The sequence below is a fragment of the Rutidosis leptorrhynchoides genome, chromosome 4, assembly GCF_046630445.1.
Source record: "Rutidosis leptorrhynchoides isolate AG116_Rl617_1_P2 chromosome 4, CSIRO_AGI_Rlap_v1, whole genome shotgun sequence".
Classification (NCBI taxonomy): domain Eukaryota; kingdom Viridiplantae; phylum Streptophyta; class Magnoliopsida; order Asterales; family Asteraceae; genus Rutidosis; species Rutidosis leptorrhynchoides.
In genome coordinates, this window is record NC_092336.1 from 180,836,517 (window position 1) to 180,863,363 (window position 26,847).

General features: G+C 34.0%; 2 protein-coding genes across 2 annotated transcripts; one reads left to right on the plus strand and one right to left on the minus strand.

Annotated features, from left to right (window-relative positions):
* The first annotated feature begins 20,979 nt into the window (after nt 1–20,979).
* On the plus strand, nt 20,980–22,993 carry LOC139841526 (probable protein phosphatase 2C 25). Its single transcript, XM_071831738.1, has 3 exons — nt 20,980–21,479; nt 21,694–22,032; nt 22,493–22,993. Exons 1-3 carry the CDS (start codon nt 21,039–21,041, stop codon nt 22,832–22,834), a joined length of 1,122 nt encoding a protein of 373 aa, XP_071687839.1. The 5' UTR covers nt 20,980–21,038; the 3' UTR covers nt 22,835–22,993.
* Nucleotides 22,994–23,552: 559 nt separating this feature from the next.
* On the minus strand, nt 23,553–26,505 carry LOC139841529 (ran-binding protein 1 homolog b-like). The gene is made up of 5 exons (XM_071831741.1): nt 26,244–26,505; nt 25,709–25,860; nt 25,502–25,627; nt 24,011–24,255; nt 23,553–23,828 (listed from the first exon to the last, which is right to left on the minus strand). The coding sequence occupies exons 1-4, from the start codon at nt 26,390–26,392 to the stop codon at nt 24,026–24,028; spliced, it is 657 nt and encodes a 218-aa protein (XP_071687842.1). The 5' UTR covers nt 26,393–26,505; the 3' UTR covers nt 23,553–23,828; nt 24,011–24,025.
* Nucleotides 26,506–26,847: the final 342 nt, after the last annotated feature.

Sequence of the window (26,847 nt, forward strand, 5' to 3'; positions counted from 1 at the left end):
TTTTCTTTAGACTAAGATTTAGGTGCTTTAGAATTTTGCGACGCCTTTTTAAGTTTTAGTTTCTTTTTAAGTTATTTCCATTTGGGATTTAGTTTTTCCTTGTAAGCGTTAATATTTTTAGACCTTTTACTATGTACCAATTATCATTCCAATTAGTAATATCAATTTGCGATTATAATTTTAAGTTAGTTATAGTAATAAGGTTAGGTTAGTCAAGTATTTTTAAGTTTTTATAAGTTTCTTTTATTTTTCCGTCACCTTTTATTTTTCAACCATTTTTTCTTTTTCAACCTTTTTCGATGAACTCTTTTTCTCTCTTATTTCTCGCCATTCTAGTTTTTAGGACTTAGAATTTTTTCTACTTCTTATCTAAATTTCTTAAAATTACGAAAATTTATTTTAAGTGGTTAAATTAATAGACATCAAAATTTTCTGGTTCGTAGTAATAGTTGGATTTGTACGTGGACCGGGTTATTGGAGCCAAACAGTCCTCAATTATATTGAGACCAAACGAATCCTGCCCCTCTGCTGCATCTTTTGGCTATTCGAAACGTGGGCAAAATCAGAAAAGTCTATTGATTGGATAACTTATTATAATTTTTCTTTCCTTTTAAAAACTAATAGGATATTCAGTGAATGCACCGAGCAAGACGTTCATCACCTTTTGTACGTTCACCACCTGTAACTAGATCAAGACATTTAGCAAATATAACCGCCGTTGATTTTTCTTTAGAATCGTCATCCAGTAGACCAAGTACTTCAGTTCAAATTTCCGATAATCCATTTTTTGAACCCGACCTCACAATTGAGAATCCGGAGAATATTCAGGAACGGTTCGTAGATCCTGAACCACTAAACTTTCCTCCGGAACCACCAATCATTCAAACAGAGATTGTTGAGGAACGAACCATTAAATCGGAATCATCTAGTGATACCGATTCAACAAATTCAATTATGGAGAATCTGGAACCTTTAAGTATGGAAGACCGAATGAGAGCTAAACGCACTGGCCAAGGTCACGCAATTACTCATCCAGACATTAATGCGCCAGATTATGAAATTAAAGGACAAATTCTACACATGGTGACTAATCAATGCCAATTTAGTGGTGCGCCGAAGGAAGATCCAAATGAACATCTACGTACCTTTAATAGAATCTGCACACTATTTAAAATCCGAGAAGTGGAGGATGAACAGATATATCTCATGTTATTTCCCTGGACTTTAAAGGGAGAAGCCAAAGATTGGTTGGAATCGTTACCTGAAGGGGCGATTGATACATGGGATGTTTTAGTTGACAAATTTCTTAAACAATTCTTTCCTGCATCTAAAGCCGTAAGACTTCAAGCAGAAATTGTTACGTTCACACAGAAACCAAATGAAACTCTATATGAGGCGTGGACAAGATATGGAAAGTTATTAAGAGGATGTCCGCAACATGGTTTAGACACCTGTCAAATAGTACAAATATTCTACCAAGGATGCGACATCACTACAAGGAAAGATATAGATATAGCAGCTGGTGGTTCAATTATGAAGAAAACCGAAACTGATGCTTACAAAATTATTGATAACACTGCTTCCCACTCACATGAGTGGCACCAAGAAAAAGACATCATTAGATCATCTAAAGCAGCTAGAGCCGATTCTAGCCATGACTTAGATTCCATTTCCGCAAAGATAGATGCTGTGGAGAGACGAATGGAAAAGATGACTAAGGATATTCACTCAATACGAATTAGTTGTGAGCAGTGTGGAGGACCACATTTGACAAAAGATTGTCTCAGTATTGAATTAACAATGGAACAAAGAGAGAATATTTCATACATAAACCAAAGGCCTGGAAATAATTATCAGAATAATTATCAACCGCCAAGACCGATTTACAATCAAAACCAGAATTATAACCGAAATATTCCATACAACAACCAACAAGGTCCTAGCAATCAACAAGTATCCAATAATACTTACAATCAGCAAAGACCGAATTTTCAAAACAAACCACCACAACAAACCGATGATAAAAAGCCGAATTTAGAAGATATGATGACAAAGCTAGTTGAAACTCAAACACAGTTTTTCACATCTCAAAAACAAACTAATGAACAAAATGCTCAAGCATTTAGAAATCAACAAGCTTCTATTCAAAATCTGGAACAAGAAGTGAGTAACCTAGCAAGGTTAATAGGTGAAAGAAAACCGGGAAGTCTACCTAGTGATACAAATGCTAACCCCCGGAATGAAACAGCTAAAGCTATTACCACAAGAAGTGGTACAACACTTAAACCACCTGAAATACCTATAACTTCTGATGAAACTATTCCTACTCCACAAGAACCACAACCTGATCAAGATAAGGAAAAAGAACCGGTAGTTGAAAAGGTTAATGAAAATAACACAGTTAAGGATAAACCTTATGTTAAACCATACCAACCACCACTTCCTTACCCGAGTAAAATGAAGAAAGAGAAACTTGAAGCCGAGCAATCTAAATTTTTGGATATGTTTAAACAGATAAATGTAAATCTTCCTTTCATTGATGTGATTTCAGGAATGCCAAGATATGCTAAATTCTTGAAAGATCTAATCTCAAATAGAAAGAAAATGGAAGAACTCTCGGCTGTTACTATGAATGCTAATTGTTCAGCAGTGCTGTTGAATAAGATACCAGAAAAATTATCTGATCCAGGAAGTTTCACAATTCCATGTTTTCTGGGTAGTCTTAGTTCAATAGAAGCATTGGCAGACTTAGGTGCTAGTATAAATCTAATGCCGTATTCACTATACACTAAACTAGACCTTGGAGAATTAAAACCAACCAGAATAAGCATACAACTAGCCGATAGATCAATAAAATATCCTAGAGGGATAATGGAGAACATGCTAGTTAAAGTTGGTACTTTAGTATTTCCAGTAGATTTTGTTGTTTTGGACATGGAAGAAGATTCTCAAGTTCCTCTCATATTAGGAAGACCATTCTTAAACACGGCTAAAGCAATGATAGACGTGTTCGGTAAGAAATTGACCCTAAGTATAGAGGATGAGAGTGTTACCTTTTCAGTTGATAGAGCAATGCAACAACCACAATCTGCAGATGATACATGTTATTATATTCAAACTATAGATGCACATGCAGAATTATTAGAAGAATTTCCAGAATTACAAGGAACAGGAGAATGTTCTTTAGGAGAAGGTAATGAACCAATTGATGAAGCTGAAATGTTAGCTACACTTATAGCTAATGGATATGAACCAACAACAGAAGAAATTCAAATGCTAAAAGAAGAAGACAGATATCGATATAAATCATCGATAGAAGAACCTCCGAAATTAGAGTTAAAGCCACTTCCAAACCATTTGGAATACGCTTATTTACATGGTGAATCTGAATTACCTGTAATAATATCGTCTTCTCTTACTGAAAATGAGAAATCACAACTCATTTCTGTGTTGAAAGCTCATAAACCAACCATTGCATGGAAGATTCATGATATTAAAGGAATAAGTCCTTCGTATTGCACACATAAAATCCTTATGGAAGAAGGTCATAAAACGTATGTGCAACGCCAACGAAGACTAAATCCTAATATGCAAGATGTAGTTAAGAAAGAGATTATTAAACTGCTAGATGCAGGTTTGATATATCCAATTTCTGATAGTCCATGGGTAAGCCCAGTTCAATGCGTACCTAAGAAGGGTGGCATGACTGTCATTACAAATGAGAAAAATGAGTTTATTCCTACTAGGACTGTAACAGGATGGCGTGTATGTATTGATTATAGAAAATTAAATGACGCCACCAGAAAAGATCACTTTCCCTTACCTTTCATAGATCAAATGTTGGAAAGATTAGCCGGAAATAGTTACTATTGTTTTCTAGATGGATTTTCCGGATATTTTCAAATTCCAATAGCACCCGAGGACCAAGAGAAAACCACATTCACGTGCCCTTATGGTACTTTTGCTTACAAACGCATGCCATTTGGACTTTGTAACGCCCCTGCAACCTTTCAAAGGTGTATGATGGCGATTTTTCACGACATGATAGAAGAATGCATGGAAGTATTCATGGATGACTTTTCAGTCTTCGGTGATACATTTAAATCATGTCTAGTTAATCTGGAACGAATGCTAATTAGATGCGAAAAATCAAATCTAGTACTTAATTGGGAGAAATGCCATTTCATGGTTAAAGAAGGCATCGTTCTTGGACATAAAATTTCAAAAGAAGGAATTGAAGTGGATAGAGCTAAAGTAGATGTAATTGCTAAACTTCCACATCCCACCAATGTTAGAGGAGTTAGGAGTTTTCTAGGGCATGCCGGTTTTTACCGACGTTTTATAAAAGATTTTTCTAAAATTGCCACTCCTATGAATAAACTCCTAGAAAAGGATGCTCCATTCATCTTTTCAGATGAGTGTATCAAATCTTTTAATATTCTTAAAGAGAAACTCACTAATGCACCAATCATGATAACACCAAATTGGAATCTACCATTTGAACTAATGTGCGATGCAAGTGATTTTGCAATGGGAGCCGTTTTAGGACAAAGGATTGAAAAACGATTTCAACCTATATATTATGCTAGTAAGACATTACAAGGAGCACAAACAAACTATACAACTACGGAAAAAGAACTCCTTGCTATTTTCTTTGCTTTTGACAAATTTCGATCATATCTCGTTCTAGCAAAAACAGTGGTCTATACAGACCATTCTGCTCTTAGATACCTATTTTCAAAACAAGATGCTAAACCAAGATTAATCCGTTGGATCTTACTCTTACAAGAGTTTGATATTGAAATCCGAGATAAAAGAGGAGCAGAAAATCTCGCCGCTGATCATCTTTCTCGTCTTGAAAATCCCGAATTAGAAGTTCTGAATGAATCGGCCATACAAGACAACTTTCCTGATGAATATCTATTGAAGATAGATTATAAAGAAATCCCATGGTTTGCAGACTATGCAAACTACTTAGTTTGTGGATTCCTTGAAAAAGGATTATCGTACCAAAGACGAAAGAAATTCTTCAGTGATATAAAACACTATTTCTGGGAAGATCCACATCTGTTTAAAAGTTGTCCCGATGGAATAATACGCCGATGTGTATTTGGAGATGAAGCTAGTAAAATTTTAAACCATTGTCACACAGGACCAACAGGAGGGCATTATGGGCCTCAACTAACAGCAAGAAAAGTTTATGAAGCTGGATTCTATTGGCCTACAATTTACAAAGACGCACACCTTCTTTGCAAATCCTGTGATGCATGTCAAAGGGCCGGAAAAATAAGTCAACGTGATGAAATGCCACAAAATGTCATCCAAGTATGTGAAGTATTTGACATTTGGGGTATTGACTTTATGGGTCCATTTCCAAAATCTCATAATAATCTATATATACTCGTAGCCATTGATTATGTATCTAAATGGGCGGAAGCACAAGCTCTCCCAACTAACGATGCACGAGTTGTAGTCAACTTTTTAAAACATCTTTTTGCAAGGTTTGGAACACCGAAAGCTTTAATAAGTGATCGGGGAACTCATTTTTGTAATAATCAACTTGAGAAAGTTCTTAAAAGATATGGAGTAACTCATAAAATCTCCACCGCATATCATCCACAAACAAGTGGACAAGTTGAAAATACCAACCGAGCTTTAAAACGTATTCTAGAGAAAACCGTAGGATCAAATTCGAAGGAATGGTCCATTAAATTGGAGGATGCACTCTGGGCTTTTAGAACAGCCTACAAAACTCCAATTGGAACCACACCTTTTAGACTTGTTTATGGAAAAGCATGTCATCTTCCAGTAGAAATTGAACACAAAGCATTTTGGGCTTTGAAGACATGTAATCTTGATTTACATGAAGCTGGACGTCTACGATTAAGTCAACTAAACGAATTAGAAGAATTAAGACATGAAGCATACGAAAATTCGTTAATCTATAAAGAAAGAACGAAGAAATGGCATGATAAAAGAATCAGAAGTTCAAAAGAATTTAAAGAAGGAGACAGAGTTCTTCTTTTCAATTCACGATTCAAGCTATTTCCTGGAAAATTGAAATCAAGATGGTCTGGACCATTCATAGTCAAAAGAGTTTTCCCATACGGAACGATAGAATTGATAAATTCAAATGGGATTGAATTTAAAGTTAATGGTCACAGAGTTAAACATTACATACATGGTCCGATGGAAGTCGACAACAAAGTTAATCACAATTTCGACACCACAGCTAACTAAGTGTGGGGAGAATCAAGTCTTTAAAGGATAATATGTATTTCTGTTAGAGTTAGATTGTCTGTTTTCGTATAGTTCTCGAAAATGGAACCCGAATGGTCTTTCCCTAGCAGACCCTAAAGAACTAGTCTTCTCCCCCCATTCTGAATTTTTATTTTTTAGGTTTTTACAAAATGAAGACTGCCTGTGAACTAAACCATGGTCTAATGCTACACGCTTTGATCACTAAAAGAAATAATGATATACTCCCGAGTGAAATAGTATCAGTAATCAGAGAAAGAATGGACGGAGTTAGAAAAGAATCCAGATGCGAAGATAATAAGTTACAATTTGGTAAAGGAAAATCAAAATCCGCAGCGAAAAGAAGAGCACGACACCTAGAACGATGTCACAAATGCGGAAAATGGTCACATGGAGGTAAATGTTCAAATAATCAAACCTATTCAAATACCGAATTTGTTACTTTATGCAGAGACGGACCGTTCATATGTTTAGAAGAAAAGACACTGAATGCTTGAGGTTACGCCTATGTAGCCATGGAAAACCAATTAAACCGACTATCTTATGAATGGGATAGATCATATAACTAAGAAATCTATTTCACAGGTATGTCTGTACAGTTTTTATTTTTATTTTTAACCTTTTGATAATAAACGCTAATTTGTTCGCTAAAAAGTATTAAATTGGTATTGAATAAAATTAGGTTTGGCGACCGAAATTATTGATATCATTCAAAAATTTATTACATCACTGCGAAATTTAACGTTTATTCTTAAGGTATAAATATCTTTAATCAATCAACCCAAAATATTTCAAAAATTCGTCATGAGTTAAATTAGGTCTTGGAACCGAAATTACTTTACCGAAAAGAGGGGCGCATATTTTTTATAATATTTGATTGATTAAAGTGGGATAAAAAGACAAAAAAATTTTTAATTTTATTTTTACCATATTTTAAAAAATTAATATTTAAATCTTAAATTAATATTGTAAACTTTGTAAAAACAATATATTTAAAATTGTAAATATTTGAAAAATTAATATAAGTTTGATATGAATTTATAAATTTTTAAATTAAGTTTGGTGTGAATTTTTAATTTTTAAAATATTAATTTTTAATTTTATGCATTTCAAATTTTAAGTTTGGTATGAATTTTTAATATTAATTTTGAATTTTATATTTAAGTTGTGTGAATTTAAAAACAAAAATTTACTTTATCTCATTTAAGTTAAGAATATGATTTTTAAAATTCGTCGTAAGCTGAAGACTAGGTCTTTGAACCGAAATTGCTTTACCCGAGGGAGGGACGAGAACTTTTATTATCATTATTTTTAATCTTATTGAATTAGAGTATGCCAAAAACATTGAAAAAACCCAAAAATCTTAGCTTTTAAAACAATCGCTACAAAAAGACAAATTTTAAAATTTTGTCGAAGGACGGACTAGGACATCGATCCGAAACGACCTCGTCCTAAATAACAAGGGAAACAAAATTTTAAAATTAAGTACTTAATTGTTTCAAAAGTTAATGATTATAAAAAAAAAAAAAAAAAAAAAAAAAAAACTCCGCGAGTCGCGGAGTTTGGAGGGTTAATCCCCGCGACTCGCGGAGGGACCGAAAATCAGAAAAAAAAAATAAAAGAGCTGAACGATCAGTTTATGGACACACAACTCCACAACTCAAAAACAGCTGCGAAATACTGCCGAAAAACCACCCAAAAACACCCCAAAAATCCCAATTTTTAACCGTTAATCACCAAATCTTTTGCTAAAATCATGTTGAGAAGGATGCTATCTAAGAATTACTCAAGAAAAACGGTAAATTTCTACACCTAAACACCATTTAATCCGAAATTTGATGTTCTTGAGCTATTTTTTTCCAATTTGATTTTGATGCTTTTTAGTGTAATTAGACTTAAATTGTTTATGTATTATGCTTGTATAACCTAGATTGATGCTGTTTAACATGATTAGAAGCCTTAAACTTCAAATTTTGAATAATCTAGGGTTTGTGTTCTTGAGCAATTTGGGGCTTTTTTATATAAACAGGTTATGGCCAATTTTTGTCATGAATTGTTGCTAAATTGAGTAGTGTAACATGTCTAGGTAGTTAAATGATCCAAACTTTGAGCCTAAACATGATTTTGAGAATTAAAGTGGACTTTTTCAAGTCTAAAATTCATGAACTTGATTTTTGAAAGATAATGCCATTTGAGACTTGTTTAATTGCTAGTAATGATTATTTTGACATGTTATTTGAGTTGAATGCTTATGAACTTGGCGAACATTTTCGTATATGCTTATTTGAAAAAGTGTAGATTTGATGAAAATATGAAAATGAGCTCAAGTTTGATATAAATTGATAATGTCATTATAATTATTTTGATTGATGATTTTGCTGACACTAATGCATATTTGGATGCACAAAAATTGTGTTTAATGTGTTTTGCAGAATGAAAGGGGTGAATCTTCATCCCAAGCCCGCAATGCTCCTGCTGAGAATTTGGAACAACAGGAGGTGGATAACTACTACAAGCAGGATATACCTCATCCAGTCATGACCTTTTCTGATATGCACTTGGAAGAGTTGCACCCGAACCTGAGATTTGACAGACTTTGGATAGATTATCCAAAATATCAACGGGGTTTGCATACTCTTCATTCTAAGGTTGTTGAGGTACCGAGGGTCATAGAATGGGGACCCTTAGAAGCTGTAGAATTGGCCGGGCCAATTAGGGAATTACTTGTACAGAGGTATGGTAATTCTTCTTTTAATGACTGGGTACATTTATTCACCATACGTAGACCTGTATATAAAGTATGGTGTGAAGAATTGTTATGTAGTATAGAGTTGAATGATCGGGTAGCTAGTTTAACCGATCGTTCTTTTATTAGATTTTTGTTAGGCGGTTCGATGCGCCACATGTCTTTACTGGACATGGCTCAGGCTTTACGTATATATACGCCTGAGGAGTTAGCGTCTGCCGATTGTAGAGGATTGATACTAAACGGTAGAAAGATAGATGAAAATTTTGATACACACGGTGTGTGGAGTCAAATGACAAGCCATCACCGTTTCAAAGGGGGAAATTACTCTTATTTGGATATAGATAGAGCCGAATTAAGAGTGATATATAGGTTTTTAGCTAATTCGATTACACAAAGGGGTAAGAACAAAGAAAAAGTAAATGAACAGGATTTGTTTTACCATATGTGTATTCGAGACCCACAAAGCGCTGTAAGTATACCATATTGTGTGGGTTATTATTTATCAGCTATGGTTCGGGGGATGCGACCACATAGCATAATAGGAGGTGGTATTTTTATTACTTTGATTGGTGAATATCTCGGTGTGGATATAAGTCGGGGGGGATTATTACTAGAAGAGCCGGAACCCCGCGATACTATAGGTTTAAATGTATACCATGGTGCGAAAGTTTTGAAGAGGCGAAATAACGCCGCAGTACGATACCATGGTAGACATCCACAGGTGGAGAGAAACCAGCAGCAAGGTAATGTAGGAGGGGGGAATGAGATGCAAGAAATGCATAGGTTTATAGCTTCTCAGGAATACGAAAATGCTAGACAGAGAGCATTTGAAGATTGGCAAGTTCATCAGAACCAAATCATAGCTCATTGCCAACATATAGATAGAAACTATATTCCTACACCGAAACCCATCTTCCCACCTTGGTCTATAGAGATGCAGCCACCATATCCTACGTATGACCCTGCCGAAGCATTCTATAGCACTTATGGTTATGCCTGGAACCCCTATTGGTACCAATATCATCCTTAGTTTACTTTTTATTTTTTTTATTTTGTAATTTGTAATTATTGATACGTTTAATACTTTTGTTAATATTGTAATCATTTTTATAATTATCTAACTTTTATTCTTAGATTTTAATAATTTTTGAATGTTGGGTAATATACCAAACTTCAAAAATATGTATATATGTTTGCAGTTTATCTTATGTACACAACAGGGTAAAACAACGCATTTTCAAAGACTGGCATTAAGTTCAGCAAAAGCAACTAATTTTGACGACAAGATGCAAAATATATGTGAAATAACAACAAGACGGAATGAACAAATGATGTGCACCATTTATCATTCAGCAAACAAACGCCAATATATTTGGAAACTTTGGTAAAATTTAATCATTTTCACACTAATCACCCTCAATAATTTAAATTGTTACTGATTTCTTGCAAATGAGGGCATTGCAAGATCTTAAGTGTGGGAAGGGGTTAAATTCTTTCGGATTTTAAATTTTTTTTTTTTTACTTTATACACTTGGTTACCATTAAAAATACTAGTAAAGCAGTAGTTGTATTAGAATCTAGTGCTCTCTGATAATAAAGAACAGCCCTAGTCTTATATACTGACTACCCAATTCTAGTAAAAAATTTCAAAATTTTCAATTAAATGAATTCAAAATCATGTTTATACATATTTATGAACGATAAAACTAGGTTTTAACACCGAAATTATTGTTACCTCGGAAAGGACATAAATTAAGAAACAAACTAAAATGTTAAAATTCATTTAAAATGGAATAGAGGACGATAAAAAGGAAAATAAAAGCCAAGTGTGGGAAAATTTACCAAGTTATCTTAAACATATGTCACATATATCTGTAACAAATAACTGAAAATACTTTTGCTTTGAACTAAACTAAACTGTTTTACCCAATGAAAGAAAAGAAGAGATGAATCTACACGATGAATCAATTCCATCATTAAAAGGAAGTAAAGTCTTCCGAAAAAAGACACGCGCTTCTTGATTTAGGTCATGAAGTTGTCGTCCAGACCAGCTGTAGGTTGACGAAAAATCTAGAAAAGTCATCACTAAAATCAGCAGGAAATCCACGGACCTCAGCATTAAACAGGGTCGCCAAGTGGTCAGATTTATCCTAACCATGAGAAGGATTTATCTCGTACAATGGGGGGGGCACCATGCAAATTAGCTGGATAAGACTAATGAATCAGATCCCCAGAAAGGATAATCTCCTTAAAGATTAAAAATCAGCTTTTAAGACTGATATTACTCAATCCTAGAGATTGACCTTAAAGATTGAGAATTACAAACTCATGGAATTCGATGATATCTAAACTCGAGCTTGAACGAGAAAATATTTTGATCAAAATTATAAACCGATTTGTTTTCTGAAAACCCTATTTTCAATGCGTTCATTACCATTGAACGTAAAATCCTAGGAATTCACCTGGAATTCATTAGGTCACCTGAACCAAATCGGGTGTCAACCGTAAGAACGGTGGTTGCATAGTGGTCAAAGACAGGACCTTGTGCCATACCGAAAAATTATAAGGGTGAGCTTTACTATTGCTCCTACCAAGGATAGTAATTGCGTCCGACACGTTATAGACCATAATCAAAAGCATGTCACGGGACATTGCCTTAACAGTTGCTTGTTCAACGCTTTCCTTTCAACCGGACGGTAGTTTACCGAAAGGTAATATACGGGACAAGTAAACTGGACGTGTTGCTTTCCAAATACAAGGTTAGCAAGTGGGTGACACAAAACCGTAAGTTTTGAGCTAAAATTTTCAAATCTGAAACCCACCAAACCCACAAAAATATTTTGCAAACACCGGTAAAGGGTTATTCCGGAAAACTTATCTAGGGTAAAAACTAGATTTAATTTTCAAAAGATCAAATGTTTTCATAAAGATCCAATTTCCTTAATGGATCTAAATTTTTATAGTCATGTGGGACTGTAAACCATATCGTTACTACCATTGTTTATACCGCCGTATAGAAATCACTGATGTACAAAGTGTGAAGAATAAAGAAGTGATTCTAGTATTTCAAGACGATATTGCTTGAGGACAAGCAACGCTCAAGTGTGGGAATATTTGATAATGCTAAAAACGAACATATATTTCATAGCATTATTCCTCAAGAAAGACAAGCTTTTAGTTGCAATTGTTCTATTTACAAGTGATATTCGTTTAAATAATAAAAGGTGAAGACAAAAGACAGATTCGACGAATTGAAGACGCAAACGACCAAAAAGCTCAAAAGAACAAAAGACAATCAAAGAGGTTCCAATTATTGATAAGAAACGTCTCGAAATTACAAGAGTACAAGATTCAAAACGCAAAATACAAAATATAAAATTGTACGCAAGGACGTTCGAAAATCCGGAACCGGGACCAGAGTCAACTCTCAACGCTAGACGCAACGGACTAAAAATTACAAGTCTACTATGCACAAGAATATAATATAATATATAAATAATTATATTAATTATTTATATTTTATATTTATATATAAAATCCGTCGGCAAGAAAGACTCCAAAAGATGTGAGCTGTAATTTCAATCTCCGCGACTCGCGGAGTTTGAAGGCAAAATTCACCGCGAGTCGCGGAGCCCCAAAAATCGAAATTCCCTATAAAGCCAACCGAATTCTGATCACAATTCATATCTTTTTCTTCTCTTATCATACGTAAAATTTATATATATATATATATAATTTATATTTTAATTTTAATTTTAATTCTAATAATAAGGGTATGTTAGCGAATGTTGTAAGGGTGTAAGTCGAAATTCTGTCCGTGTAACGCTACGCTATTTTTAATCATTGTAAGTTATGTTCAACCTTTTTACATTAATGTCTCGTAGCTAAGTTATTATTATGCTTATTTAAAACGAAGTAATCATGATGTTGGGCTAATTACTAAAATTGGGTAATTGGGCTTTGTACCATAATTGGGGTTTGGACAAAAGAACGACACTTGTGGAAATTAGACTATGGGCTATTAATGGGCTTTATATTTGTTTAACTAAATGAAAGTTTGTTAATGTTAATATAAAGATTTACAATTGGGCGTCCCTATAAATTACCATATACACTCAATCGGACACGATGGGCGGGGTATTTATATGTACGAATAATCGTTCATTTAACCGGACACGGGAATGGATTAATAGCCACTAGAATAATTAAAACAGGGGTAAAATTACATTCAAGGGTAATTGGTGTAATTGTTAACAAAGTAGTAAAACCTTGGTTTACACGCAGTCGATAACCTGGTGTATTCATTAAACAAAGTATTAAAACCTTGTTACAATTCGAATCCCCAATTAGTTGGAATATTTAACTTCGGGTATAAGAATAATTTGATGAGGACACTCGCACTTTATATTTATGACTGATGGACTGTTATGGACAAAAACCAGACGGACATATTAAATAATCCAGGACAAAGGACAATTAACCCATGGGCATAAAACTAAAATCAACACGTCAAACATCATGATTACGGAAGTTTAAATAAGCATAATTCTTTTATTTTATATTTAATTTCCTTTATTTTATATTTAATTGCACTTCTAATTATCGCACTTTTATTTATTGTTATTTAATCGCACTTTTAATTATCGTACTTTTTAATTATCGTAAGTTTATTTTATCGCACTTTTATTATTCGCAATTTCATTATCGTTATTTACTTTACGCTTTAATTTAAGTCTTGTATTTATTTTATATTTTACATTAGGTTTTAACTGCGACTAAAGTCTTAAAATCGACAAACCGGTCATTAAACGGTAAAAACCCCCCTTTATAATAATAATATTACTTATATATATATATGTATTTTTAATAAAAGTAAACTAATATAGCGTTGAGCTTTGTTTAAAGATTTCCCTGTGGAACGAACCGGACTTACTAAAAACTACACTACTGTACGATTAGGTACACTGCCTATAAGTGTTGTAGCAAGGTTTAAGTATATCCATTCTATAAATAAATAAATATCTTGTGTAAAATTGTATCGTATTTAATAGTATTTCCTGCTAAAATTAATAACTATTTTATATACACCTCGCATAACATCAAGCATTCTTACAATATCTTTGATAATGCTCCTTTTGATTACAACCCCAACCAATAACGTCACTTCGGTCTTTCGATGGATACCTCTTCTTGAACTTCCCTTTACTCTTCTTCACACCGCGATCAACTTTCCTACCATGGTTGTCGGTACTTAACAAAGAACCGGATAAAAATTCCCCCGAACTTCTCCTACGAGTGTCTTCACCGAGAATTAAATCCCTAATTCCTTCATACGCAAGCTTAGTAGTACCGTTCGAGCTACTAACCGCGGTAACCGTACCCGACCAACTTTTCGGTAATGATGAAAGCAAGATTAGTGCTTTTAGTTCATCATCAAATTTGATTTCAACCGACTCTAATCTTGAAACAAGATTGTTGAATTCGTTGATATGATCCGTTGCACTCATACCTTCCTTCATCTTCGTGTTGAACAATTGTCGCATGAGAAAAACCTTATTCGCCGCCGTAGGTTTCTCATACATGTTGGAGAGCGCCTTCAAACAATTAAACGTTGTCTTTTCGTTCATAATATTACCTACAACGTTCTTGGCGAGTGCAAGACGAACCACACCCAAAGCTTGACGATCCAAGAGCATCCAATCGGCATCGTTCATGCCTTCGGGTTTGGTCTCCAACAAAGGTTGGTGAAGTTTCTTTTGATACAAGTAGTCTTCTATTTGCATCTTTCAAAAGGCGAAGTCTTTACCATCAAACCGCTCGATCTTCAATTTACCGTCTTCCGCCATCGTTTCCAACTCGAACCTTGAGCTCTGATACCAATTGTAAGGATTATAGGACCCAAACAATAAGATTAATCACCCACTTCGACAAATGAAAGACAATAAAACAAGAAAATTAAAGAACACGAGATTTAACGTGGTTATATGTAATCGAACGTCGATTACTTTAATCCACGGACCAACTAGAGAGATTTTATTGATATAATTCGTAGATACAACTGAGGGTTACATTAGGATGCTTTATATAGGTCAAAACACATTGGAGAACAAGAAAAACATAAATTTAGAAACTTCTCTCCAGACGAAGCCGCGCCGCGCCATGTGAGCCCGCGCCGCGCCTCTAAAGCTAAACTCCGGACAATCGTTTTCAAAAATCTGATGCTCTGTTTCAAGTGCTAGGCCGCGTCGCGCCTTCCAAGGTCGCGACGCGCCTCCCCTGTTCGTCCGATTCCTTTTGTTTTGATATCCTTCACATCCAACACATTCGAGATGTTAAAAATTATTTTGTCCCATTTATTATGTTTGTTGAAAGATACATTTGTAGGCATATTGAAACTCGAGAATAGTAACACTGACACATTTTAGAGACGCATTTTAAAACACTAGCCTTTAATTTCAAACTTAATTCATTTTCACTCTTATTGAAAGTTAGGGCTCAAAAGTTGGTATTCAAAAACATCATGATTGATGCGTTTATTGGACGAGAATGTACATCTGTGAATTTTAAATTTAGTCGAATATGCGAATATCGACATCCCTCTTCTTATTAAAAGAAAAGCAAAAATAAGTAATATTTATTTCAATAAAGAAATCTTGACCATTAATTTATTCCAAACAATTAATCATAACCATTGGATCAAGATGTGAAATGATTATTACTTAATACAAATTTCAATTCAAAGACATATTACTACACTACCCCTATTAGTTACTAATTATTTTGTTAAGTGTAAAACAAGGTTTAGCAAAAAAAATAGGAAACAAGCTGTAAATCACGTTTGGTTTTTAAAAAAGTCAATGCAGAAATACCTGTATATATGTAAACGATTTATTAAATCCGAATTTGTAGATATCATCGTCATCGTCATGTTAATCACTTTGTAAATCCCATTTTTGCACATATTTATGTGTTTTTTGTAAGACATATAATTAATGAATTATCTATTAAAAATAAACATTCGGATTTTTTTTATTCAGAATTTGCAACTTAATTTCAAACAATTTTTTTTGAATCTAATCGAACTTTCAAATATTATTTAAGTAAATTTAATAAATGTTTATCCACAATATTTTCATTCTTTAAAACTCAAAAAATACGATTTCGTAAAAACCAAAAGAAAATATAGTGATTTTTTTTAATCTAATCGAACTTTCAAATATTATTTAAGTAAATTTAATAAATGATTATCCACAATAATTTCATTCTTTAAAACGCAAAAAACACGATTTCGTAAAACAAAAAGATATATAGTGCTTACAATTTTCTTTTATTACGATATTAATATTTTTTAATTTAATTTATTTAAATCTTCCGGAATAATTAATAAATAATTAACAAAATTAGAGAAGCTAAAGGGATCCGACTATGTAGTAAAAAGTAAACTGTTTTTTTTTCTTTCAATATATGATCTTATCCATGAATAACATTAAAAATCCCTAATTGCACCGTATAATCCCAATCCAATTCAAATTTCAAATCAATTTGAATCAGTTCCATAATCAACACGTAATTATCGGCCATAAACACCCAACTATGATCTATAAAACGAGATCAATAGTTGCTGCTTTAGTCATTCGAATCACACCCAGCAATATACAAAAAAAACCATTTCTCAAAATCACTCAATCAATCCAATGGCTGACGAGCAAGTTTTTGTGCCTTTGAATATGCTAACAGATGAAGTTGTTGATCCAAACATTAGAGTCAAGTTGTTTATTGTTTGAAAACGCACCTATCATAACGCACCGAATGTTGTTGCATCAGTTGAGATAGTTATGATGGATCAGGAGGTATTACTTTTGATTAAGAATCAACACATATTTTCTTCTAATTATTCATAAATATGTAATTTTTAATAAAATTCCTTTGACTCTGTTTATGGCAGATCATTAATAGAATTAAACTAAGTTGGATATCTTAATTTGCAGGGATTGCTGCTACCCTACCAAAAAAATTACTAACATTTTTTGGAAATACATTTGTGGAGGGTAGCTATTTTGATCTTTATGGGTTTAGTATTGTTCCATATGAGGAACAAAATTACAAAATGGCAAATAACTTTTGAAAGATAATGATCACTAGGCAAACTTCTGTTCGCCGTGCTTTAGTTTTTCAAATTCCAAACCATGGTTTTTTCCCTGTTTCCTATGATGATGTCAATGAATGGGCTGTTGATCAAAGAGTTGCATTTGGTACGTATTTGAATATTAAACTTACAAAAATACATTACTATATCGCGTATTAATCTACAGACATATAAAACTAACTTAACAAGTAAATGTTTGTTTCTTGCCTAATTCATGTTTTAGATATCGTCGGCCAACTTGTCCAAATGTCTCCAGTCGAGATTAAATGGGACAAAGGATCCTCAAAAAAATCAATTAACTTTTGCCTTCGAGATTTATAGTAAGTTAACTTTCTGCTTTATATTTTAAGCAAAAATTTTTAATCTCTTAATTTATTAGTTAACATGTGATTTACAACTGTTCAGAGGAAAACGTATTAAGTGTGCATTGTGGAACAATTATACCGATCAGTTGTATGAATATGTTGCTGAGCATAAAGATGATGACTCTCTTTTGATTTGTCTAATCAGTAATTGCAAGCTTCGAAATTTCGACGGTAAACTCATCCTATAATATGGTAATGTTAATCAAATTTCAATACGAAAATAAAACTAAATCATTACTCTTATGGTCAACCACATGCACTGTTGTAAACGGCGTCTGTTGCGTCCATTGCGACGCCCGTTGCGGCGTTTTGGTGACTAAACCGTTTCGACCCCGTCCCGTTTTCTTATAAGCCGGTCAACGGTCAAAAGTCAGGTCAAATGCAGGAAAAATTGGGTCAACGCCTGTCAAAAGTCAGAAATTCTGTTAAAATCGGTCATAAGTCGGTCAAATCAATCAAAATTGACTTAGTTTAGTATTCCATTTTGTATTATATTAACGCTAATAGCAATTCTAGGTACAAACTTGTCAACGAAGGTTTTTTAGCTCTAAATATGTGTAAATATATATTTATATATATAAAAGTCAACATTAGTCAACATCCATTTCGACCCCGTCTCGGCCCCATTTTTTCCGTTGCGACGTTTTGAGGTCGTTACCGTTTCGGCCCCGTCTCGCGTCTTTTTCAACCTTGTCCTCAAGTGAGTAATCAGTTATATGGCTATCGTGTATATGTGGATGACAATATGGAAGTCATTCAAACTTTCAAGGCTGTGTATGTCTTATTTTCATAACCTATGTCAAATTCGGTAATTAATTTTTCGTATGTTGCAAATATTAATATTTGAATACTAGAATCTGATATTGCATATTAACAAAATTAATATCAAGTTAAATAAATTATTATTTATACATTCATCATACGATTCGAACAATTGTTATGAATTTATAACTGAATGGATACAAAACAACCTGAATTAAGTTTGAAAAAATATTTGCGTAAATACATTATTATATCTTTTTTCATATTTAAAGAATTGAACCAATGCTTGCCTCGGGAAACATTCCGGCTGTCAATTCGGAAGATATAGTTTTGGCTACCAATGAGACATACAAAGCCAAAAAGTTCAAAGCTCTTGACAAGTTTATTGTTAGTGATGTTCATCAAATATTGGAGGTAAGCATTTCTGTATTCTAAGACTATATTAACGATTGCTAACAAATCAATTTACAAAACATATTTTCCCTCTTAATACAAAATGTACATCAAAAAACTTCTTTAGTGTATGTGTTTTACAATTAGGTAAAGAACTTTGTTATAATGGGAAAGGTCGACGACTTAATATGGGATGCAGATGGTTGTTTTGCATATCATCATAAAGAATGTAACAAAAAGGTACAGCCAATCTACTGTGTGGAGAAGGCATGTACCACTCACTATTGCAACAAGTATGAACGTGAAGTAACTGACTTAACTCTAAAGTATAAATTCCTTTCAACTCAATCTACAAATCAAGTTAAATATTATATGAAAAAATATCATTTAGGTGTCGACTTAAAATTTTAATATTGCAGGATACGACTTAACATTAAGGTCAAAGACAAAACTGGAACCTTATCCCTAACATTGTTTGATAGCCAATTATCATCGATGACAAACAAAAGTGTAGCATGTCTTAATGTTGCAGCGGTTAAGGTACTATTTTAGGTTAATAGTACTTGTGTTACAATTGTTGACACCATACTCTGCAATATTATAAAAAATAAATGGCTAATTAATTAACAATGTTTAATTGTGACACAGACAGGAGATCCATTTAAAGTTATCAATGAATTATGAGACCTATTGGGAAAGAAGTTTGTTTGGATTGCAGGAGTTTCTGGATACAATGTTGTAAGCAACAACTATTCCTAATACACTGTCGAGGATGTGACTGATGACCCTGAGATTATTAGTGAAGTGAAGGGTGTGATCAAACCAATGATTCAAGCCTACCTCATGAGAGGTTCAGCAGAAGTGGATGCAACTCCTGTATCCAAGGTGGAAATTACAAAAGTCTTATACATGACACCTAAATTAACTACACTAAATCTTACTTTTTAACAAATACCATCCTACGTAGCATCTTCCATTATTTTCACATATGTATAAATAATTTTAATCATCATCAATCTTATTGCAGGGAAAGGGTAAGGAGATAGAACTTGGTAGTGCTGGATCAGGAAGCCAGGAGGGCAATACAAGTGTTACTGGAAGTGGAAAGCGTAAGAGTGATTCACCAGCTGAAATTGACAACCTAGAATATACTCCAACAACATCAACCACAGTGGCAATATCAACTTTGAAGATACCCAAGATGGACGAAATTTGAGCTCCTTCAACTTTCAATTCACAACTAAAGATAAGACAGAGATCTATGGCTGGAATTTGAGCTCCTTCATATCTTGCAAAAGATGCTGGAATTACTAAAGATTAGACGGAGATCTATGTCATTGTTTTCAATTCACAACTATCACAAGCGATTAAGTTCATTTAATCACCAATGGGATTCCATTCCTATATAAATAATTGTTATGCTCCTTCTAAAATTTTATTTATATTTTTGTTATTTTTACGTAATCATCCACTTGTTTGTATTTACGTGAGCATACTTTCACGTTATTTCATGTTCAACATTTGAAACATGAATATACTTTTATTGCTTGGGCTAATTTATTAATTATTTTTTAAATAAAACCCGCGAATTCGCGGGTCTTTGACTAGTTTTTTTTTTTATAAATTAGAAGACAAAATCAAAATTCTTATTTGAATATTGCCCGCGGGTAATGGACACACGGATCCATTATACTCACGACATGCCCGTCAAAAATGTTTTTTTACTCGTCGAGGCCCATCTTCCCGTCAACGGGTAAAGTTTTTTGCCCGTGTCTGCTACTCGCAGATATCCGCGATCCGAATTTAAATATATATGCATATTACTTAAGTTGTGTGCACGAATACCACAATTCGCGGATAAACCCGCAAATAATTTTTTGCATTAAAAATGCGGGTATATTATATAATTAAATTTATTTAGGGTGCTTAACGGGTATACCTACAGGTTTTTTTTAGCGAGTTTACGAATTCACAGTTAGAATTTGCCCGTCACCGATATTATATATTCATGACACGCTCAGAACCCGTTAACGAATACAAAATTATACCTTTCCAGCGCTCACAAACATAGATTTTGATTTTATCACTCATCACGAGTACAAATACCCTTTTCCCCATCCCTTCAAAATATCCATGAAGGCAAATTAGTCAACAACATTCAAAAATTAGCAAGAAATATATTTCAATGAAAAACGAACACAAAATTAACACGGAGAAGAATAATGGGTCCCACTTTGACCATAATCCCCCATATAAATTCAACAAAAACCATTAATCGAAATCGAAATTCATAAAAATAAAAACAACAGCACAAAAATTCAACCGTTACATACACTACACCCTAAAGTAAACGAAAAAAAGTAAAATGTGCACCATTGCAATATCAAACTCACCCGTATTTTCACCATCATCAAAACTTTCATCATCAATCATCTACAAATCATCGCCGGAATCTTTAACTTTGACTCACTCTCCATCATCGTGTTCATCATCGCCGTCATCTTCGTTCAAGTTCCGGCTACAGAAACCACCAAGTGGATTAATTAGAGCTTCAAATGAAGAGGGACCCACTTTGTGTTCTCAAACTTTGTTGAAGAGAAAAAGACCAACTAGATTAGATATTCCGGTTGCTTCTTTGAGTTTTTGTGCTGACCGGTCAACTCCGGCGCCGGTGACGGCAAAAGATCGGTGGAAGGAGGTAGTGGTTGAAGGTGATGGGTATTCGGTTTTTTGTAAAAGAGGGAAGAGGGAGGCTATGGAAGATCGGTTTATAGCTAATGTTGATTTCAATGGACAAAATAAGAAGGTAAATTTTGTTTTTTAATTTTTGAATTATTTATTTGTTATTATTAGAATTCAGGATCTACTTCTTCCCAAAAATATTATGCCTTAATTTTTTTTACTAGAGTTAAGATATATATTTAGTAAAATGTTAATTTTGGTTTATATTTAAGGTAAAACTGGTAGCTCAAATACACTAAATTGGAGTTGATTGTGTTTATTTTTATTATCTTTTTCAGGGATTCTTTGGTGTTTTTGATGGACATGGTGGATCAAAAGCAGCTGAATTTGCATCAACAAATATTGAAAAAAGTATCGAAAATGAAATAGAAAAGATGGGTGAATTCGAAATAGTTGAAGCAATCAGACAAGGTTACTTAAATACCGATTCCGACTTCTTAAAGCAAGAACAACGGGGTGGAGCTTCTTGTGTGACCGCTATTATCAACTCGGGCAATCTTGTTGTATCGAACGCGGGTGATTGTCGTGCTGTTGTTAGTAGAGGTGGAGTTGCTGAAGCACTAACGTCGGATCATCGCCCTTCACGACTAGATGAGAAGCAACGAATAGACTCATTGGTAAGAACTAGGGATGGCAAAAATACAGATCCAGACGGGGAAACCCGAAACCCGATATTTTAGGGCCGGGTCTACAAGTCTAGGGTCAGTTATGGAATGATTTTTGATTTTCAAACGGGTTCGGGACTGGGGACGGTTTTAGATCTAACCCCATTATACAGCCCATAAACTCAAAAAATGACCTGAATCTGTATACCCGACTCGTTCAAATTTCTTGATAATAAGGGTTGTATAAACGGGGACCCGGATACCCGTGGAGATACCCGCTAGTTAGTTTGTAAATGGGGACCCATCGGGTATGGGTTTGGGTTTGGGTTTGGGATGTGTTTTCTTAATCAGGTTGGGTCCGTGATTACCTATACCATACCCGGACCTATGCCATCAAATTTCACATTTTTAATTCGGGTTTTATGAAATGCTTTATAGAATTGGATGATTGAATGTTTATGATATCTTGTAGGGTGGTTATGTTGATTGTAGCCGAGGTACATGTCGAGTTCTTGGAACACTAGCTGTTTCAAGAGGAATTGGAGACCGTAGCATGAAACAATGGATTACAGCTGAACCTGAAACTAAAATCTTGAACATTACACCCGAATTTGAGTTCTTGATCTTGGCCTCTGATGGTTTATGGGACAAAGTTAGCAATCAAGAAGCGGTTGATTTAGCTCGACCTTTTTGTGCTTCCAATGATAAATTAGAAGCAGTTTCGGCTTGCAAGAAGCTTGTTGAACTCTCGGCTTCTCGGGGATCAGTAGATGACACGAGCGTGATGATCGTTCAGTTGGGTCGTTTTTGTTGAAGATGGTATGGAATGTGTAGAAAGATCATCAATATAAAAATTTTATTCGGATTTTTGATGATCGTTTTGTTTCTTCTGATAGTATTATTTAGTATTCTTAGTTGGACTTGGTTCATTGTAACGATTAACTTAATTCATTCATTCATTTTAACATGTTTCATTCACTCTTTCCACAACAAATCCTTTTGTTTGACCCACCAATCTGTTACCTTTAAAATATACAAGCTAACTTCTTATACTACTAACTTGAAAGTTATCAACACTGTTTAGCGTTTGATACAACCTAACTACTCCGTAGTATTTATAAACACGAAAGAGAAAATTGTGAAAGAAAACAAGAAAGAATAGTGTACTGCTAATAACGTTTGATGGAAGCCAAGAAAAGAGCCGTTGAAGCCATTTCTCCATCAGTCAAAATCTGCCTACTACTTGAATTAGAGGCCTACTTTTATGTTGGAAGTTGACTTTGATACTAGGCTAACACTACTTGTAGCTTGGAGTTTAGGGTTGGAATGGAGTTTAGGGTTGCATTTTGAATCTAACATATTTATAGCGTACTTTGCTTTTCACCATCAGTTACGTTCAAGGTGCTCGATATCATGATGTTTCGCGTGGGTCAGGATGATAAAAGACAGGCATTTTAGTGGTCTCAACACTTCTATTTGTTTGTTTTATTAGCGTTGTGTGTATTGTTTCACAACCAGTAATTATAACTATATAAGCAATAAGCAATAAATAACAAATCATATCCAATAATTCAAGAAGCACCAATCGTAGTTGTAAATAACACAGACGAATGCTAATACGCATCAACTGACAACAAAACTCCCAACAGATGGACAAATAGCATCTGTGATTCTGTGAACTCCCAATATCTATAACCGACCAGACTCAACAGACAACCAAATTGGAACTAAACCAATTGACCGACCCAATACTTTACCTTCACGCAAATCCAAGACCCAGATCTTGACCCGACAGACCAACTCCACTCCTGCAACATCAACCGCATTGCATTACAACTCTTAGAAAACTTAAACCAACAAACAGATGCAGATGTTCTCCAAGTTAGTCAAAGAAAGATATATATATATATATATATATATATATATATATATATATATATATATATATATATATATATATATATATTCCTAAAGAGCATCATTACAATACCTGCGCAGCCAAACACTATTCTTCTTTCTTCTCCGAATCAACAGCTGCTTTTTCAGGTTCCTCGACTTTTTCAGGCGTCTTCTCCTCGTTGACTTCATTGACTTTTTCAAGTGTCTCCTTCCCCTTTTTGTCTTCCACACTCAAGTTCTCTAAAAGTCCAGCTGTATCTGAAGCATCTTTGTTTTCTTCTTTGTCCTGTTGAGACTCAGCCACCTCTTTAAAAGTTTCCATAAACTTTTTGCAGTCTATAATTCAACAAAGTAAACGTGTAAGACAATGAAAACAAAAAATCTTCGCTTGAAGCAAAACATATGTTCCAACTTAAAGCAAACTACAGAAATAAAATGTAAGCAAAACCAGAATCTAGAAAATACTTGATGAACAATATCTATGACAAAGATTTAAAAAAATGATTATAAATGTTAATATTTACAGAGGGACGATCAGCATAAAAATTGTGATCATATGCAAGAAGTGGTATGGAAGGATAAAACGTTGCAGTAATTATGGACAGGAATGTTGGGAGAAGTCTAAGTTAGCATTCAATACTAGAATGCAACCCACGCCTTTTATTACAACCCTTCACCAATTATACATCATGTGTAAATGTGTATTAGGTGTTATCTGTTGTAGAAGAGGTTGCGAATGTCACAGTGTTATAACTCGAACAAGGACAGGGGCCCTCTTCAGGTATTATATCAACATCCTCTCCTTCCATAACCATATCAAGCTCAGACCTTTTACTTGCGACATCATATCAATCCCAGATTTGAATAATGAAATTTAACATAAACATAGTGACACTAAAGTTGGACTAAACATAGAATTTAACATTATAAAGGCAAAAAACCAAACAAAACCATAAGGCATCAACAAGAAAACATTATGAAAAATGGATGCTTGACATGTTTCGACAAAGGCTAGAGTAAGACTAAACAACAAAGTGTAAGCTTTGTTCAACAAATAGTTGAGCTGATTGATGTGTGTAACCCTTACATTGTGCTTATACACATGCTGGTTGGATTGAAATCATTATACAGTTGTAAATACAAAAAATTTAAAAATTGTAGTACATAGCAACAAGTTGATAACATATACATATAACTACTGCCAGCAAAGCTAACACACAACCCTCTTGTACAAAAAAATAACTAAAATATGCTTGAAATGTTCATACTTCCACTTAAAACCTTTCTTGTGCTAACATTTGATTAATCCGACATCAATTGACATTTGTTTAAATCATAATCTCAAGTAAAAATTTTTGAAATTGCAAGATACAAATTTATATACTTCGTAATGGGCAAAAAAAACCAACCTTTAGATACCGAAAACATACAGAGACTACAAACTTGTATTTAAATACTATAGTATTCATTTATAAACTACATGATACAACTAAACATCGCAAATTTCATTCAATAAAAACCGCAAATTTCATTCAATAAGAACCTCAAGCATCAATATCAACAAGAAACAGAGTAAACTTACTTTCAATTGAAGCGAATCTGATGCAAAACAGTTCATCCTTAAGTTCACCATCAGAAAAATCAGCAGCATGCCACACACATGACTTCTCATTACCAGCATGCTCTTGAACAACCATAGTAGCAATAACTACAAACAACACATTCAAATCAATAACCAAGCCTTTCACAGATTAAAATCCATTAAAATAAAAAGTGTACTTGTTCATACCTAGATGATTAGCACAAATCTTTAGGGTTTTCGATTGACGCATAACCAAACGCACTTTACCACTTTCTTTATGCTTCAAAAACTTAACTGATCCAGCTCCTCGCTCCTTCCACTGGTTTCCTTCCTTGTCGAATCGATATAACTTAGCTTTACTACAAACTCAAAGCATAATCAAATACATAATTTATGTAAACTAAATCGAAATTAGTACAAAACTACCAAACTACATACAAAGGAAAATTCATATAATACATGTTAAAAGTAACAAATCAAATACGGAGTACATACACAAACGCACACATATAGCAATAAATAGGCAAACTAACTTTTTGATACATAAATTAATATATAAAGCCTATACGCAAACGCACATGTATAATGTATGTAGATAAAGCAAGATTATAATACATCTATACGCTACAAGTAATTATGTCGAAATGCAAACACAGGCAGATGAACAATATAAATAATAAATTTTAAAACATTAATTGAAAAAGTAAAAGTAACTAAGATGAGATTAAGAATGAAAAATTACAGATCGAGAATAGCATCTTCATCTTCTTCGCCGGTCGTGACGGAAACTTCTTCAAGTTTAATGATCGGAGCGATCTGAGCTCCGGTGTCTTCGTCTTCAACAGCGGCGGTTTCTTCTTCCTCTCTGTGCTCAGGATCGTTACTTGCCATTGAAGAGTGATGAAGTTGAAAGTTTGTGTGCTTTTTTGTGTGAGCCGATGAAGATATGCTGAAAACGAAACTTCTGGATGCAAAAACGGCGGAAAGATATGAAGGTTATACAGGCAAATGGAGACGTGAGGGTTTTTGTATGCAAATTTGGAATTAGAGTATTGGGGTGTTTGGTAGTGAGAATAGTCGTTACCAGCTCGTGTTTGGGCTTAACCCGCATTTATCTAAATTTGCTTGTGTTTGGGCTTAACCCACATTTATCTAAATTTGGGTTGTTTGGTAGTGAGTATAGTCGTGATACGCAAACGGGGGACTTTTTTCTCTGTTGGTCCCTTGGTTCAACCCGTTTTGTATGCGGTTGTAACCGGTCAGTGCTTCTACATATGATTTACGGGTTTTTGTTAGATTGTTTTTTTTTTAATTTTCTTCTCTTATTACCTTCAAAAAGAATAATA